We start from the raw sequence: 15,082 nt of genomic DNA, 5'->3' as shown, positions 1-15,082 counted from the left end.
CCTCTTCCAGTCAGTCACCAGCTTGGGTAAGCATGCAAAGCAGGAGGTAGTGTAACTACCAAATTAGATATGGAAATGTTTCTTCTAATTCCCGGTTTACTGTTCCATTGTAGAGCTTGTGTTGTAGTGGTGATGTTGAGCAGGGGGCAAGCACCACAAATAAGCAGTGACATTGTTTTGGAGAAATGGGAATCGGGGAGCCAGAGGGAGAAAAAAAAGATGCAATCTACAGAAGCCACAATAATGCAACACAGAAATTATCTGATAGGAATAACTTAAGTAACTTATGCATTTGTTCCCTTTATGGGGATTGTTCTTGAGTAGTTCAAAGCGCAGGACTGGAATCTAGGAGATCTAGATTTTCTTCATGTGTTCCCAGTGGTTCATTGTAAAGCCTGGAAACTATTCTTAAAGGGCAAGACAACCCAAAGGTGAAATGAAAAAGGAGCAACATTTGAATACAGAAATGATGACTTTCACAGCACACAGAACTCTGCCTGTTTCCTTACCACCTGCCCAGAGCCAATGCTGTAAGGGGGTTGTTGCCCAAGGCAGGCTTTGGGCAGCCTGTTAGAGGCTTCAGGCAAACCAGGCCCTTCTCCCAGGGGGAGCATAAGGTCCCTCTTTGTTGTAGACCTCTTGTGACCAGAAGCAAAGTGTCCTTCAGCTGCAGACTATGGGTGGAGGAACAGACCAAGGAGTCCTGAAGGCTAAGCATTGCAGTGCCTAGCAATAGTTTTTGGAGGAAACCCAAGGAGATGTTTCTCCTTGATGGGAGAGCTCAAAGGCAACATGGTCTTACTGCTGGAGTTGAGCATGGTGGTGTAAGGTGAGATGGTGACAGGTGAGGAGAGGCAAGGCTGGGTGGAGGAGAGCTGGAAGAGCTGTCTTGGGGTAGCTGTGGGGCTTAGGAGCTGGGAAGCAGGGAGGGAGAGGGGCAACAACCTGAGATGCGAGAGTGCTGTAGAGCAGAGATGGAGGCAGAGCGACGGGGAGAGGTTCAGAGGGTGAAATCGGGTCTCGAAGGAGCGAGTAGCAGGTTCCGCTGGAGGTTCCAACCAGGTATGGCTGTAGCGAGGCCCGGCAGGGATTGCCCAGGGCCTGGGCTTGCCAGGCGGCAGCGGTGCCAGGTGCCGGTGGGAGGACGGGCGGGGCCTCCCAGGGGGCGGTGGCTCCGGCGGGGCTGCCGGCAGGGGAGGGGAGGGGCGGGGCGGGGCCGGGCACAGGAAGCGGAAAGCGGCGACAGCAGGGACGGCGGCTGCCGCCGGGGGAAAGCGGCAGAGCGCGGCACGGCGGTGGGTCGGTGCCGGGAGCGGCATGGGGCGGCCGCGGGAGGGAGGTGAGTCCGGTCGTTCCTTCGTTCCTTCGTTCGCTCGCTCGTCTCTCTGTCTGTCTGTATGTCTGGAGTCCGCCGGGAGGCGGTGGCGGCGGTGCCGTCCACCACGCCCTGCCGCCCCTGGGACCCCGCCGCCGGCGTGCCCCGGGGTTCCCGGGGTGAGGCGATGGAGGAGCCCTTTCATCTGCCGCTCCTGGCGGCAGGGACCCGTCCCTGGCCGGGGAGAAAGGCTGAGAGCTTGGGGTGGGCGCCGGCGGTGCCGGTAGCGAGGGGACTATGCGGTGTCTCCGCGGCCTCTTCCCGGTCCTTTCCGGGGCGGCTGGAGGGAGGCCGTTTGCCGGGGCTAGACGGAGGGGGAAGGCGGACGAAGGTGGCTACTGGGCCTCCCCGCTTCCCTCCGTCCGGGGCTCTGCCGGGCAGCCTCGGCCCTGCCCTCGCCCTCCGTCCCGCTGGGACGGGGGTCCCCGGGTCTGATGCCGCGGGCAGGGAGAGATCTCCGCCTCCTGGGCTAGGCTCTTAAATGCCGGCGAGGGGCGTACGTGACAGTCCCTTCGAGGTGGGCAGCAGTCTCTCTGCCAAGCCTTGCCTTTGACAGAGACCCTGGGCTGTTAGTGCACTGGGCTCCCTCCGAGGAGAAGGCTCTGCTACTGCCTCGTGTGCCCAGGCTGTGTAGGACAAGCTGCGTTGTGCCTGGCTGGGCTCATCCTGCTGGGGGCGGACGGTGGTCCCTGCCAGGGGGGGAGAGGACACAGTTGTGCTTCTCTGCCGAGCTGAAGGGATGCCCGAAGTCGTGGGGCTCGCAGGAACGAACTGTTTTTTCTCCTCAGCAAATTGTGGCGCAGGGAAGCTCCCCTGGCTGGGGATAAATCTCCCTCCAACGAGGGCTACCGAGAGGAGAGCTTCCTCCTGCCACTTGGCAGTGCTGCTCTGGGATACATAACCTGAATGCTTCTGAGCTCGCCCAACAGAGGGCAAAGCTATTGCGTTAGCTGTTCGGTTTCAGTGGTGGCATGCTTTGGACAGCCGCTCTGAAATTTCCAACATTGTTTTCTTACTCAGACCTTCGAGGTTGTAAAGTAACTCTTCTGCTAAAGGCACAGCTCTTTGTGGGGTCTGTGGAAGCGTGACTTGATGGAAGGGTATTTGGTCTGAGGGTGCAGACTTAGCAATCCTGTGACTGAAGCTGTGGGGGTTTTTGGCCCTGAGATTGTAGATAATGGCTTGCCCACAAGATCTTTGCAGCTATAAAGAGTTAAGCAATTAAGTCACAGTGGCTGGAAAAGAAAATCGTGATGTTGCCAAGTGTATTCTGTGATTTCATTGCCTGTGAGCCCATTACAGGGGCATCCTGACTTCAATTTGAAGAGAAAATTTGTGAAGAAGAGAGCTTCAGTAATGCTTTGCCATCTTTGAGGGGCTTCATTTTGACTATGCTGTTTTCTTTTGTTGGGGTTTGGTTGTGTAGCAATATGACCATTGTTGCCTCTGGTCATTTCACTTGTTAAGTTTAAAAAAGAAATAGTTAATAAAGTCCTATAGGAAGCCTCCCTTAGGAATGCTCCTGATGAGCTGAAATCTTGGAAGGATTCCAGCCTGTGTGAGAACCACCCAGGAAAGTATCTAACCACCCATGGTCATTGGCCAGCAGCTCCCTGTGGCTGCTTCCAGTGTTTTGGTTAGCAGTGGCAGTGTTCTTTCTGGCCCTTATGTTTCAGATATGTGCGCCCAGGAGGGTTTAGTGTCACTGGGACACCAGGATGCTGTACAATGAAGATGTGACCAAGATGTCTGCAATTGCCCTAGCAAGACACTGTGTTCTGGACAGCCTTCTTTCCATCTGTATCTCTGACAACCACAGTGAAGAATGGGATCAGAAATTTGGTTTTGGTGCTCTAGGGTGTGTTATGCTGCATAAGAACTTGAGAAGTAGACCCATGTAGAGAGCTGTGATGTCTAGTTCTGCTGGTGGGAAACATTAATTGTAAAAGGCACAACAAGCGTCATATTTCTCCATATTTGATACCATAATGGAGAAATTTGGCAGAAGAAAATCAGTCCTTGTGAAAACTATCTTATGACTTCTGTTAATTTTTTAGTAGCCTCTACTTAAGAATTCTCCTGATTTAGATAAAATTAAAAAAAAAGAAAAAGAGGTGGTTATTTCTTCAGGAGTCAACACCCTTGGCCTTTCTCCTTGCAAGGTCAGAATGGAATTGTCTTTGTACAGGACTGAGGAGGTGGAGGGAGAGTCCATACTGTGTTCTGGGGATTTGGTCAGAGTCTGTAAACTTCTTTTTAAATTCAAATAGAAAATGCAGGAAGGCACGCAGTATTATCGAGGAGGGTGTAGAGAAACTTCTTGTTGTTTATAACCTTTAATGCTATCGCAGTATCTAAATGCTGTGGCTAAAAATAAACTTGAAAATAAGGTACAAGTACGGCTTGCTTGGATGGGCAGAGTCTGAACAGTCTTGCAAGAGTCTTTACCCTATTTGTTTCAGTAAGATAGTAGGACTTAAAATCCCAGGATAGAAAAGTGTGTTCCTGTGCACAGGTGTTCTAGTATCATGACGGTGAGGCCATAATACCTTCTACCATGTTTCATAACTGAGGTTAAAAGGAGCACTTGAATGTCTAGCAACATGGGAGGTACACAAGCGAGGAAGCACAAGCTTTCACCAGCCTGGCAGGTTGGCAGCCGTGGTGTAATTTGCATTCTAGACTTGAATGCTGGTTGTGTTTAGCAAGCTTGGACAACATAGGTATAGTTCTTGAAGTGGGCAAAAAAAGATCCTCCAGGGAAATAATTCACTGATGGGTCCCACACATTTTCTTAATTTTTCAACTGGGTAGTGGGGACGCAAGAGGCTTGGGCTTATCACTTTGAAACACCTTTTTCTTGGGTGGTGGTTTTGGCTGGGCATCTCTGTTGTCAGTTGAAACAGTCTCACTGTTGCATGTGTTGTTGCATGTTTTGATTAAACATGCAGGTGGATTGCTTCCGTAAGCCAAGTTCACTTTTCTTTTTGAAATATCTGTGTCATGGACTAATCTTTTTCAGCCCAGGGGCTGGAAATTCCCAGAGGTCTGCGAAATCTTTCTAAGAAGCCTCTGAGAAGCAAAAGGAAAGATAACCTTTTGCTAGAGGGCTTGAATTTGCTGACTACTAAACATTTTTTTAGAATGAGGGGCTTGCAAATCAAGAGCCACTGCTGTACAGTAAAAGCCCTGATTTATATATATATTTAAGGCCAAAATGAATCTGATGGAATGACATACAAAAATAAGTACAGAGTTTTTGGAAAAACCTTGTTTGTTGAGGCTCGTTGGCCATTAAAACTGAAAGCTTTGGCTCTGCAAGCAGATCGTCATGGGTGAACTTCTGTTCTTACAGATCAAATTGCTGGATCAGGTCCTCCTCAGGAAATTCTCCAGCAAAAGGTTCCTGTGGCATTGCTCATAGGTCTTACTCTACACACAGCTGAACACAGCGAGTAATGTAACTCCTCATTTTTTCTGAAGTGAGTAATAGGAATATGCTGCAGCCGAGTTACTGCCAGAGTTGGAAGGCTTCCTTTCTGCCATCTTTTTATTTATTTTTAGTCTCGATCCCTAGTGCTCTCCCATAGCTTAGCTTTTGGGGTTCTGTGTGTTTAATCTGTGAAGCTCTTCGTTGCTGGTTTACAAATGAGGCTGACAGCTCACAGAGCCAAATGCGCACACATCCTCGTGGGCACTTGTGCTGCTCGTGCTCCAGATGGCACTTCCTAATACATCTAACTTCATGATCAGACTGGTAAATCAACTCTTAATTGATTGCAAGCTTCAAATAGGCTAAAATTGAATCTGTACAGACAAGGATTTCAAAGATGAGCAGCTTTGGAGTTATTTGCCTCTACTTCACAGGGGAAAATCCATTGAGAAGGCAGAGAATGTAAAAGAGCGCTCTTGTTTGTGTTTTCCCTCTTTGATTTAAAGATGTAACTTGTTCTTTTAAATTTCCCTTGGGCCAGGAGCCAAGTTTTGCTCCCTTGAAGATCACAAAGTGAACTTCGTTGGAAATGGGACTGGGCTCCCAGCATGGAAAAGAGCGATTCAAAAGAACTCTTCTTGGAGATTTATGAGCATATGAAAAGAGGGTGTTACAATGACTTGTGTAGCTGGGTTGAAACTGTAATTACAATGATTGCTGTGGTATTCAGGGTTAACTACATTCCTCCACTGTCATGCAGGATGCGGCCATTCTTCTTGCCAGAATAGGGTCCCAAAGTTTCTTTGCAGCATCTACAGCCTTGTTTTCCATCTAGTGCTTGACATCCTTCTGTCATCGGTGAGTAAGGAAAGGCAAAGTGAGAGTGCCAGCTCTACTGGGAGCAAAGTGCTGGGTGTGCAGTTTACACACACTGTGGCTGGAGCGCAGGAGGCGTTCCCATCTCCCCTCTAGCTGTTCACCCTGGTGTTGGCTTTGCTGTTTGGGGCTTGCTGTGAACTAGGTCACGGGAACCATCCAAGACAAAAGCCTGTAGACGGGGAGAAGGGTTGTTTGGGTTTTTCTGTTGTTTTCCAGCCCTGCTGTTTGCTTGCTGAGAACTGTGTTGACACAACTGAGGGTGGTGAACCGTGGTGTGGAGGTGGAAGCTGCTTATGCTGGCTCTCTTGTCAGTGCTGAAACACAGTGCAACTGTACCCTGGGGCTGACGGGCTTTCACACAGGGCCAGAAGCTCTGCAAACAGGCCATGCCTTCAGTAGCATCCTACAAGATGTAATGATCTTCTGTGAAGCTGTTTCAGTTGCCTAAATTGAGCTCTCAATTCACACTTGTTTGTGGAGGGATGAGGCCCCAGATGATGGGGCTGCTTTTCTATATACCCTTGCCTGGAGGGCTAAGGATAAGACTGATCATCAATAGTGATTTGGTAGTGGAAGCACTTAAAGACTGTACTTAGTTTGGGTATGATTGTACTACGGAGGATATGTTTATAACTTGCCTTCTCTAGCTTTGCTCAGGCTCTACTGGTGGGCACTCATGGGATGCTGCCTTACCCAGGATTGGCTTCTGTCTATGCCATTGAAAAAGCTCCAGCCTCAGGACATAGTTTAGCATGTTACTTGTCTCTTTGTCCTTTCCCTACCTCTTCCACAGCAGTTCCAGAAGCTTTTCTCTAGTAATGCTGGTCTCTTTCCTGCTGTGAAATAGACCAGGAGGTAGGTAACTTGCTCAGCTATGAGGAGTATGTGTTTGATCTGTGTTCCTTCCTACTTGGTTTCTTGGTATCATCCTGCTCAGGCTGGGAGTGGTGTCTAACCAGCAATCTGGGCTGTCCTTTGTTGACCAAGTAGAGGAAGCCTTGTTGAAGTTCAGACATAGTTGGGCACCAGGGAAAGCCAGGTTGGGCAGATGTATTTTGTTCCCAGCAGTCCTGTGACTGCCTTGCAGGAAGATCTGTTAAGCTACCAGTGTGTCCTGCAGCTAGGGCTGGGAGGTGGTGCAGAGTTCCCAGGTTCATTGTATTACTTTTGCAGCAATCCAGGTACCAGTCTTGGGGGCCCTCTTGTTGACTTTTCATAGAGCTGTGTCAAAACTGTTGCTTTTGTTTACATAAAAAACAAAAGTTGACATGATTCAGCCTGTCCAGAAGTTCTTTTGTTAGTCTTCCATGAGTCTGCTTTCTTTCCTATGTGCCCAGCACTGCCTTGCTTCACTCATCGTCTCACAGGCACAGCTCTCTCAGAGTTCCTGGCTAGGCAGCCTGTACACTTCCACAGCAACCTCTACCTGCCAGAATGTTCTCCAGAGAAGTGTGACCCTGTGCTGCTGGGGGTGAGAGGGTTCAGAAGAGGAGCTCTGCTCCCAGTCCCTGTCTCAGCTTTCTGGGAGTTGAGGGGAAATTCTGTTACGTGATTAGAGGGAAAGGCTGGGAGGTGATGCTTTCCTGGAAGCCTAGGAAAAATGCCTAGCTCTTACTGGTACATTCTAGCAGCTCTCTTTGCTTTCCTATTCCTGTAATGGGGTGGTATGTGTTTATTACCAAAAGGCCACCAGACAGTGGTAGAAGCTCATAATACCTGTAACCACCTTTCATACAACTGAGGGTGTTCCTGATTTGTAATGCCTAATATTTGCAAGGTCCTGGGTAGCCATCTCCTCTTTTAGTGTCATAGTGATTTTTGAAGGTAGGGCAGTGGTGGCCACACTCCCATTTATTGGAGAAAGATAGACACAGAGGAAGGGTTTTTCCAAAGTTGCCTAGCAGGACAGAGGTAAAAATCAGGTTTAGTGAGTCCCAGCTTATTGCTGGAGCCAGAAGTTACAGGCTGTGTGGAAGCCTAGAGAGTTAACAACTGTTAACATCATGTCCCATGCTCAGGGATTTTTATTCCTTCTACAGTAATGATGCCATTTTCCAAAACTTCTGTGCTTTGTCTTTATGTCTTGCTGTGTTTAAATTCTTCCTCATTCCTCCCCAAACTAGGCCTTTTGTTCCCATTCTTAGATGTTCTCCCTAGATTCTGGACTGCCTTTAAGAAACTTTCTTGAGGCACAGTATGCACTTAGGGTTTGGGAATTCCTGTACACAAAAGGTCTCCCCTCACCCTCGCCTTTTCCTAGAGCCCTGGCAAGCCCAAGTGTTGTGCAAATACCTGCAGCTCCCAAAGCAGTGGGAATGCTTCCTTAACACTGCTGCAGATTGCACCACCAGCCAAGGAACCCTGTGGAGAAGAGGCTTCATTTTTTGGCACAGCTTGTGTGTGGCAGAGTTCTCTGGAGGTGATAGTGGGGGAATCTTAAGGCTGGAAAGAATAGTTGGACACATACAAAGCCTGATTTCTCCTCTTGTCCCTCTGCATTTGGGGATGGAGAGGGTGGAAAGCAGCGTTTTTTTGCTCACAGTTCTGAAAACCGCTGTGAGCAGAAAATCACAGAGGGATCCAGTTTATTTTTAAAGTGGTCTTTTACTCATTCTGAAAGTACAGCATGGCTGCAGCCCCTGCTCCCACTGATGCTGGCTGGAGGTAGCAGTCATCTGGGCAGGAGGCATGTGAGAGTGCTCCTTTGTGCCAAATGTTGGGCTGTGCCAAACTCTGTCTGTAGCTGCAACCTCTCTGTCTGCACCTCTTCAGTATTTGCATACTTTTTTCCAGAGTATGACTAGCTCTCTCCCTTCCTGGTTCTCCTCTCACCTATCACAGGATGGGGGTTTGGAAAGGTGTTTAGTGTCTCCCTTTCTTCCCCACAGGGTTCAGGTTTTTTGACATGTGACTGGGATTGTTCTGATGTCGCCTTGCTCCTGTTCCAAAAACCATGACCCTCTTCTGCCCTTTACAGATGGGACTTAAGCTGCTGTGCCAAATGGAAATACACTGTAAGAAGTGCTGGCCCATATAAACTAGATGTGATCTCTAATCCACTCTCCTGAGTGTTATTAGTAGCGGTATATATAGATATAATTTTTAATACAATTCAATTTTTCAAGGCCCAAATTAGCTTCTGGAGGCGAAGGTTACAAAGAAAGGGAGGTGCTTTTACTGCCATTGATTGTACAGTAACTAATGCATGGAAAAAGGGCACAACTTGCAGATGTGAAAACAAAGGAGGTTCAGACATTGTGGTCTGATCCTCTCCTTCATTTCTCCAAGAAAGGTCACCCTCGCCCCCCACCCATTCTCTGTATATGCAGTCTATAATGCTGCCATTGTGAATCTGAGGGTATTTGGGCTATGCATCACACAGGTGAAGAGATTGGGGTTTGGAAGTCAAGCCCAGTAATTTTGGGGGCATTGAATTGCTGTATCTGGGTTACTGGGCCTTCTCCAAGTCACTGACTTTTACAGGTGATTTCCGCTGCTACTTCTGGATTTTTAGATGAATGGGCTACTCTTTGCAAAACAGAGGTGTTGTCAGCTTATTTAGACCTCCACAAATGCATATATTCGTCCAGGCTGGAAAGAGAGATGTCAGCCAGGATGACCTTGCAAATTTGGCATAGCATGATGAGCCAGGGTGAGGGAATTGCTGCAGTAGGAACGCTGTTTTGCTTTGCTTAGAGTGCACTTCCATGCCCATTTGTCTTCCCTTAGGTCGATTGTGAGGAGCTGAGGACCCTCCCTCCCCTGCCCTCCAATTCGATTCCTTGTAAATGGAGCTCATTCACTCCCTGAGGAACAGAGGTTACTGATGACCAGGAAGCAAAGAGTACCCAGAAAAGCACTTTTACCACGGACTCCACCTCAGGAGCACCAGGAACTGGTTTTCTAAGTAAAAGCTGAGCCCCTCTGTGCAGACTCGATGTCTACTGCAATGGATACAGAATCAACATATTCGGGATACTCCCACTACTCAGGTCACTCCAAAAAAGCCCACAGACAAGGGTAAGCAAGTGTTTATTTTTAATTAATTGCTGCTCTAAGCTAGGATATGTCCTGTGGAAAAAAAAAATGTAAGCCAAAATGAAGTCAATGGGGCCACAACTCTGGAGTAGATACATGTGGAGAGTCTTCATGAGGAACCTAGTGAGGAGACTGGAAGCAGTAATGCTGTTAATTAATGGTATTCAACCTGTTGGTTGCATGCTGGGGTCAGAAAGATTCAGGAAGCGCCAGCAGAAGGAAAAGATCATTTCATTGTACTCTTGAAATATAAAGCATTTTATAGTTTCTGGAGAGATGTGTCAGACTTCCTAAACTGATAATTGTCAATTGTTTTCTGATGTCAAAGAAATGTTATTGTGTAACAGTATCATTAGCTATCTCTCCCCACAGTCATTCTGGCCACCCTGTTGGGGTTTTTTCATAGAATTTGAATGGTACTTGAGTCCACAAAAAGTCCTTTATCAGCTTTGATTGGATTAGAGGTCAGGCTTTTTTGAATTTGAATAGCAAGTCCTCTCTGTTATGGTAGCTCAGCAGCCGAAAAAACCATCTTGCTCTAAAAGTTCTTATTGCTTGGAAACACTATCTTTTTTTTTTTTTCCTTCATCATCATTATTTTTACATGCAAAATGTGTGCTGCTTACAGTCTTCACAACTTAAAACCAAACTGGGCCAAAATAACTATGCATTTCAGAAGCAATTATCCTCTGTGGCTGGAAAAAGAATTCTTCCATGAAGTGAAGTCTTTTTACTCACACTCCAGTTATTGAGTAAAACATCTTGTTTGCCTTTCTTCCCTTCTTTACCACCTCCACCCCCCCAATATCGATTGCCCTTTAAAGCTTAGAATGCCATGTAGAAAGATGCCTTCAAAAGTTCCAAAAACAACAAATACAGGCCACTTGCTGTGAACAGGAAAATGAAGCTTTTGGGCTTTGGTAATTCTGAGAGATGCAAAGGAAAGAGCAGAGCTGGGACCCTGGATGCTCCTGAGCTTTAGGCTGGTCCCTGGGTGCAATGAGAGTCTCTAGTGGAAAGACTGCTTTTCTGTCCAGGTAGGAAGTGGGAGGAAAATACTGGTGAGTGGACTGGTGGGGTTTAACTCATGGAGACATTCTCAGGTGAGAAGCCATGAGGTCTACAAGGGTACTCTCAAAACAAGCAACCACTATTGTGGTACCCTTCATGGTCTTGCTGCCTTTGTAAAATGTTAACTGGAGATTATTAAGCAGTGGAAAGAAACTTAGTGAATTGTTAACTATGACCTTAACATTATAGTTCAAGATTCTACTTTTCAGGAACTAAAGCAGTCTTGATCAATTTTAACTGTACATCTCCAAGACACTTCATTGCAGGTGGAGAACTGTGTAGACTAATTAATCCCAAAAGTAGTTACCAGTTTTTGGGAGAATGTGAGCTTCCCAGTCAAGTGCAGCACTGGCAGAAGCTGTTTTAAGAGAACATGAGGTGGTGGGGGTGAACCCCTATCACATTTGTTACCTTCTCCTGTCACTGAGAGAGCAGACTATCCCAGCCACCAGCCCGTAGGCTGCTCTGGGCAAGGTCCCTTTCTACCTCTTCCAAAGCTTGGCTTGTCACAGATTGAGTCAATATTGATGAAGAGGTAGGCAAGCATGACTACAACCTAATGTTCAGGGTGCCTGTTGCAAGCAGGCTCCAGGGCCTCTTCCAGAAACTCTGGTAACACTGGTCTTCTTTTGCTCTGTTTGGAAAAGGAGTCGGGACAGGCACAAATCACCACGAAGCAAAGATGGAAGTCGATCTGAGAAGTCTGTCACAATCCAGACACCTCCTGCAGAGCCACTTCTTGGGAACGATGCCTCTCGGGCAGAGGAGGGCCAGGTAAGGAGGGAGTGAAAGCAAATGTGGAGTGTGGCTTTTAGAACAGAGCATATGACTTACTGGCATGTGAGTAGGTAAAAAAAGTGTTGCTTGCATGCTGTTAGTAAAGAATCGTGACTTATGGGTACCCTTTATTCATGCATAAAGCCAGGGTCTCAGTCTGGTTTGTCTTTTTCTGAGAGCATTATTTCTGACAGCAACAGTGCTGATGTGAGTACTCCTGGGGTACTAATTTGCCTGTCTCCAGAGTATCATTGTCAGGCTCTATAGAAACAGATGTTTCCATCATCTCACTGTTCATTATTCAGGTCAGCCCTTTCACCTGCATATGCACTTTTGTTTTAAGCAGGATTTGCTCTAGGTAGTCATGTGAAGGTGCATTAGAACCAGGATTCCAGTAGGGAAAGGAGACAAGAAATGTAAAATTCATATAATATAGCTGGGGAAGAGGGTGAACTTTGTAAACACTGTTATATTAACACTGAGTTAAATACGGAATCAAATAATGCTGGGTTTAGATTGCAACTGAGATGGATCCAGTACTCTTGCTGCTCTGGTAGTTGATGTGAAGGTACGTATTTGTTTCCAAAGAGTAGCTGCTGCTGCTGCAAGATGTTTCAGTATCTCCTTGCCTGGATTTAAGGTGTGTTGCAGGGCTCCACCTCTGCACTTAAAAAAAAAAAAAAAATTAAAATGCCCAATTTCCACTCAAATTGAGTATGGTAGTACTTGTAACAATAGGCATGTAGCTATGGGTGGCCTCACTTCATGTACTGCCACTTGGTATTTTGTAATCAGATGCTTATTTTCATGAGTTCCAGCTATTACTTCAAATAGACCTAAAGATGCCATTGAATTCTCAAGCTCTTGTTTTCATGCAGACCTCCTCAGTGTGAATTAAAGCCAAAGCAAAAAAAAAATTGATGTGAGCATGACTTTTCTACTAGGGAGCCGTGTGCCCTGGGTTGGGTCCAACAGCTTTGTGCAACTAGCAATTTAGACTCATACTTCCATGTAACTCCACTTTTTTCTTTTTTTTTTGCTTGTGCCATTTAAAGTGAGAAGAGTTGTTAAAAAGAGCTAGACTGAGACTAGAATAGCCTGTTGTCTTCTGATCTAGTTTCTGTCTTTTCACTCTTCTGCACAGTTTCTCAGCTCATCAAATGGAGGAAACTATGCTCGGCTATTTCATGCATGAATATAAAATAGTTGAAATGCTTTGGTTGCTTTGGTGGACACACTGGCAAAGAGAGAAAAGTCATAGGATTATAATGCTTTTCAGGACATAGTACAATGCAGATCTCACTTCTGCAGCCTCTGTTTTGGTGAGAAGTGACTCAAAAAACCCGTATATTGATTCAAGATGCTGACTGTGCTTGGTCTGTCTCAAAACCCTACTGCTCTAGGCATGGAAGGTATTCATGTCTTGGAGTGTATTAGAAGTTAAATCCCTGGTGTTGTTCAAAGTAGTTGTGCTGCCTCTGTCTAGTCCTTTCTCCAAGATTCTAGAAGACTTTTTCTTCTAGCACTTTAAAGAAGTGAATAAAGGTTTAAAATTACACCTGCTTTTTGCCACAGAAGTCTTGGGGGAAGGTATAAATCCTATTAGTGACACAGCTTGCAGGAAGATCGACTAATAAAGGGTTAGGAGGAAGAGCAAAACATGTACTTCTGAATAAGTGTTTCAGCTACAAAGATGTCAGGTGCCAAGCACCAAGGCACCTGTGTTGCCTCTGCTTGGTGTGTACTTGTGGTAAGCATCAGGAGCCTTCGTGTGCATGAGTCACTCCAGCAGCAGCTCCAAGTCAGATCCCTACATGTCTGTGTAAATCTGGCCATGCCAGCACCAGGAAGAAGCAATTGGAGACATCGTGGGATGGGAGAACTAGCTTGCAGAAGTCTTCTGATACTAGCTAGGGAAGAAATGAGTGAGACTTTTAGAAAGCATGATGTAATGTGAAGCTTGACTATATGGCAGCTGTTTCAGATATAGGTGCTTCAGATAAATCTCTTTCTGACTGCATGGCTTCTGGCAATATCCTGGACTCTTAACACCAGAGCTATTTGGTAGTCTAGGATCCTCTAAACTTAAGAGCCCCATACCTGAAAATAACCTGTTTGACTACCTGTGGTTTGTTTGTTTAACTAAACTTTCACTAGAATATGTCATCTATTGAGGGCAGTGCTACTCTAGAGGAGAACAAAAGAAAACAAAGTGGAGGAACTTGCTGGAAGTGCGGTTGTGTCTGTTGCAGATGGAAAAATAATGTGTGAACATGTTTTTGATTGTGTAACAACAACTGGCTTGAAACAGTGAAATGAAAGTTTCCCTTCGAGGTGGTTCTGTGGTGCACTTGCACCACAGAATTTGTGGGCTTGGAAGAGTGTTATTCCTTGCCCTGCACATGGGAACTGATGATCACTGCAGTTTCCAAGAGTTATGTGATATTACTCATTAAGTGTGCTGGAAGAGGAATCTCTGGGGTACAGTGAGTGGCACAGTAAGTTGAGCCACCTGATCTGAGTTACAGGTTTTTAACACCTAATATTTCTAGTCTCTGGTTTGGACAAGTTGCTGTTGTTTCCAAATCCTTGTTGATTTTCAAGGCTGATTATTCGATACACTGAAAATGTTGCTTTTGCTCTGTTGCTTTTGCTCTGTTTTTTTTTCCTGAGGCTTAAGCCCGTTGTAGCGATGTTTTTTCCAGGAAAGAAAAATAGAAGACCTGGAACAAATAACCTGATTGTTTCAGTATTATTTTTGTTTATCTCACCTTCACTTAGGATGACAACTGGGGTGAGACCACAACAGCAATCACAGGCACCTCTGAGCACAGCATTTCCCAAGAGGACATTGCCCGGATCAGTAAGGATCTGGAGGACAGTGTTGGGTTGGACTGCAAACGTTACCTGGGCTTAACAGTGGCAGCTGTTCTTGGACTCCTTGTCTTCCTTACCCCCATCGCCTTCATTCTGTTACCCCAGATCCTGTGGCGGGATGATCTGGAGCCGTGTGGTACTGTCTGTGAGGGACTGTTCATCTCTGTGGCGTTTAAACTCCTCATTCTTCTGATTGGGACCTGGGCTCTGTTCTTCCGCCAGCCTAAGGCAGATCTACCAAGGGTGTTTGTGTTTCGGGCCCTTCTGTTGGTCCTCATTTTCCTGTTTGTGTTTTCCTACTGGCTCTTCTACGGCGTCCGCATCTTGGACTCGAAGGACACCAACTACCAAGGAATAGTGCAGTATGCAGTGTCTCTGGTGGATGCTCTGCTCTTCATTCATTACCTGGCCATCGTGCTGCTGGAGCTGAGGCAGCTACAGCCCATGTTCACTGTCAAGGTTGTTCGGTCAACAGATGGAGAGTCGCGATACTACAGCTTGGGACATTTGAGGTAGGTACAAGCTCTTCAAGTCCAACAGTGTTGGGGGAGTCTGGCTACACTGCAGCTTAAAGCATTGGCTCCTTCTATAGGTGTCATTGGTTTCTGTCTAGCGCCTCTGCAAAATTATCA

At 46.5% G+C, this 15,082-nt stretch overlaps 1 protein-coding gene across 2 annotated transcripts in view; it reads left to right on the top strand.

Annotated features, from left to right (window-relative positions):
• Positions 1-1,264: 1,264 nt before the first annotated feature.
• Positions 1,265-15,082, top strand: part of VANGL1 (VANGL planar cell polarity protein 1) — a 45,556-nt gene continuing 31,738 nt past the window's right edge. Inside the window, exons 1-5 of one of the 2 annotated variants that reach the window (XM_030460332.1) lie at positions 1,284-1,339; positions 8,576-8,701; positions 9,417-9,707; positions 11,444-11,570; positions 14,355-14,962. In XM_030460332.1, the coding sequence (XP_030316192.1) occupies positions 9,625-9,707; positions 11,444-11,570; positions 14,355-14,962 (818 nt within the window). In that variant the 5' untranslated portion in view covers positions 1,284-1,339; positions 8,576-8,701; positions 9,417-9,624. Of the gene's footprint in view, positions 1,340-8,575; positions 8,702-9,416; positions 9,708-11,443; positions 11,571-14,354; positions 14,963-15,082 lie in introns of both variants that reach the window. The other variant, XM_030460323.1, reaches the window with a different exon arrangement.

This window comes from Calypte anna, chromosome 1 (genome assembly GCF_003957555.1).
Source record: "Calypte anna isolate BGI_N300 chromosome 1, bCalAnn1_v1.p, whole genome shotgun sequence".
NCBI classification, from domain to species: domain Eukaryota; kingdom Metazoa; phylum Chordata; class Aves; order Apodiformes; family Trochilidae; genus Calypte; species Calypte anna.
This window is presented reverse-complemented; position numbering and strand designations above follow the sequence as displayed.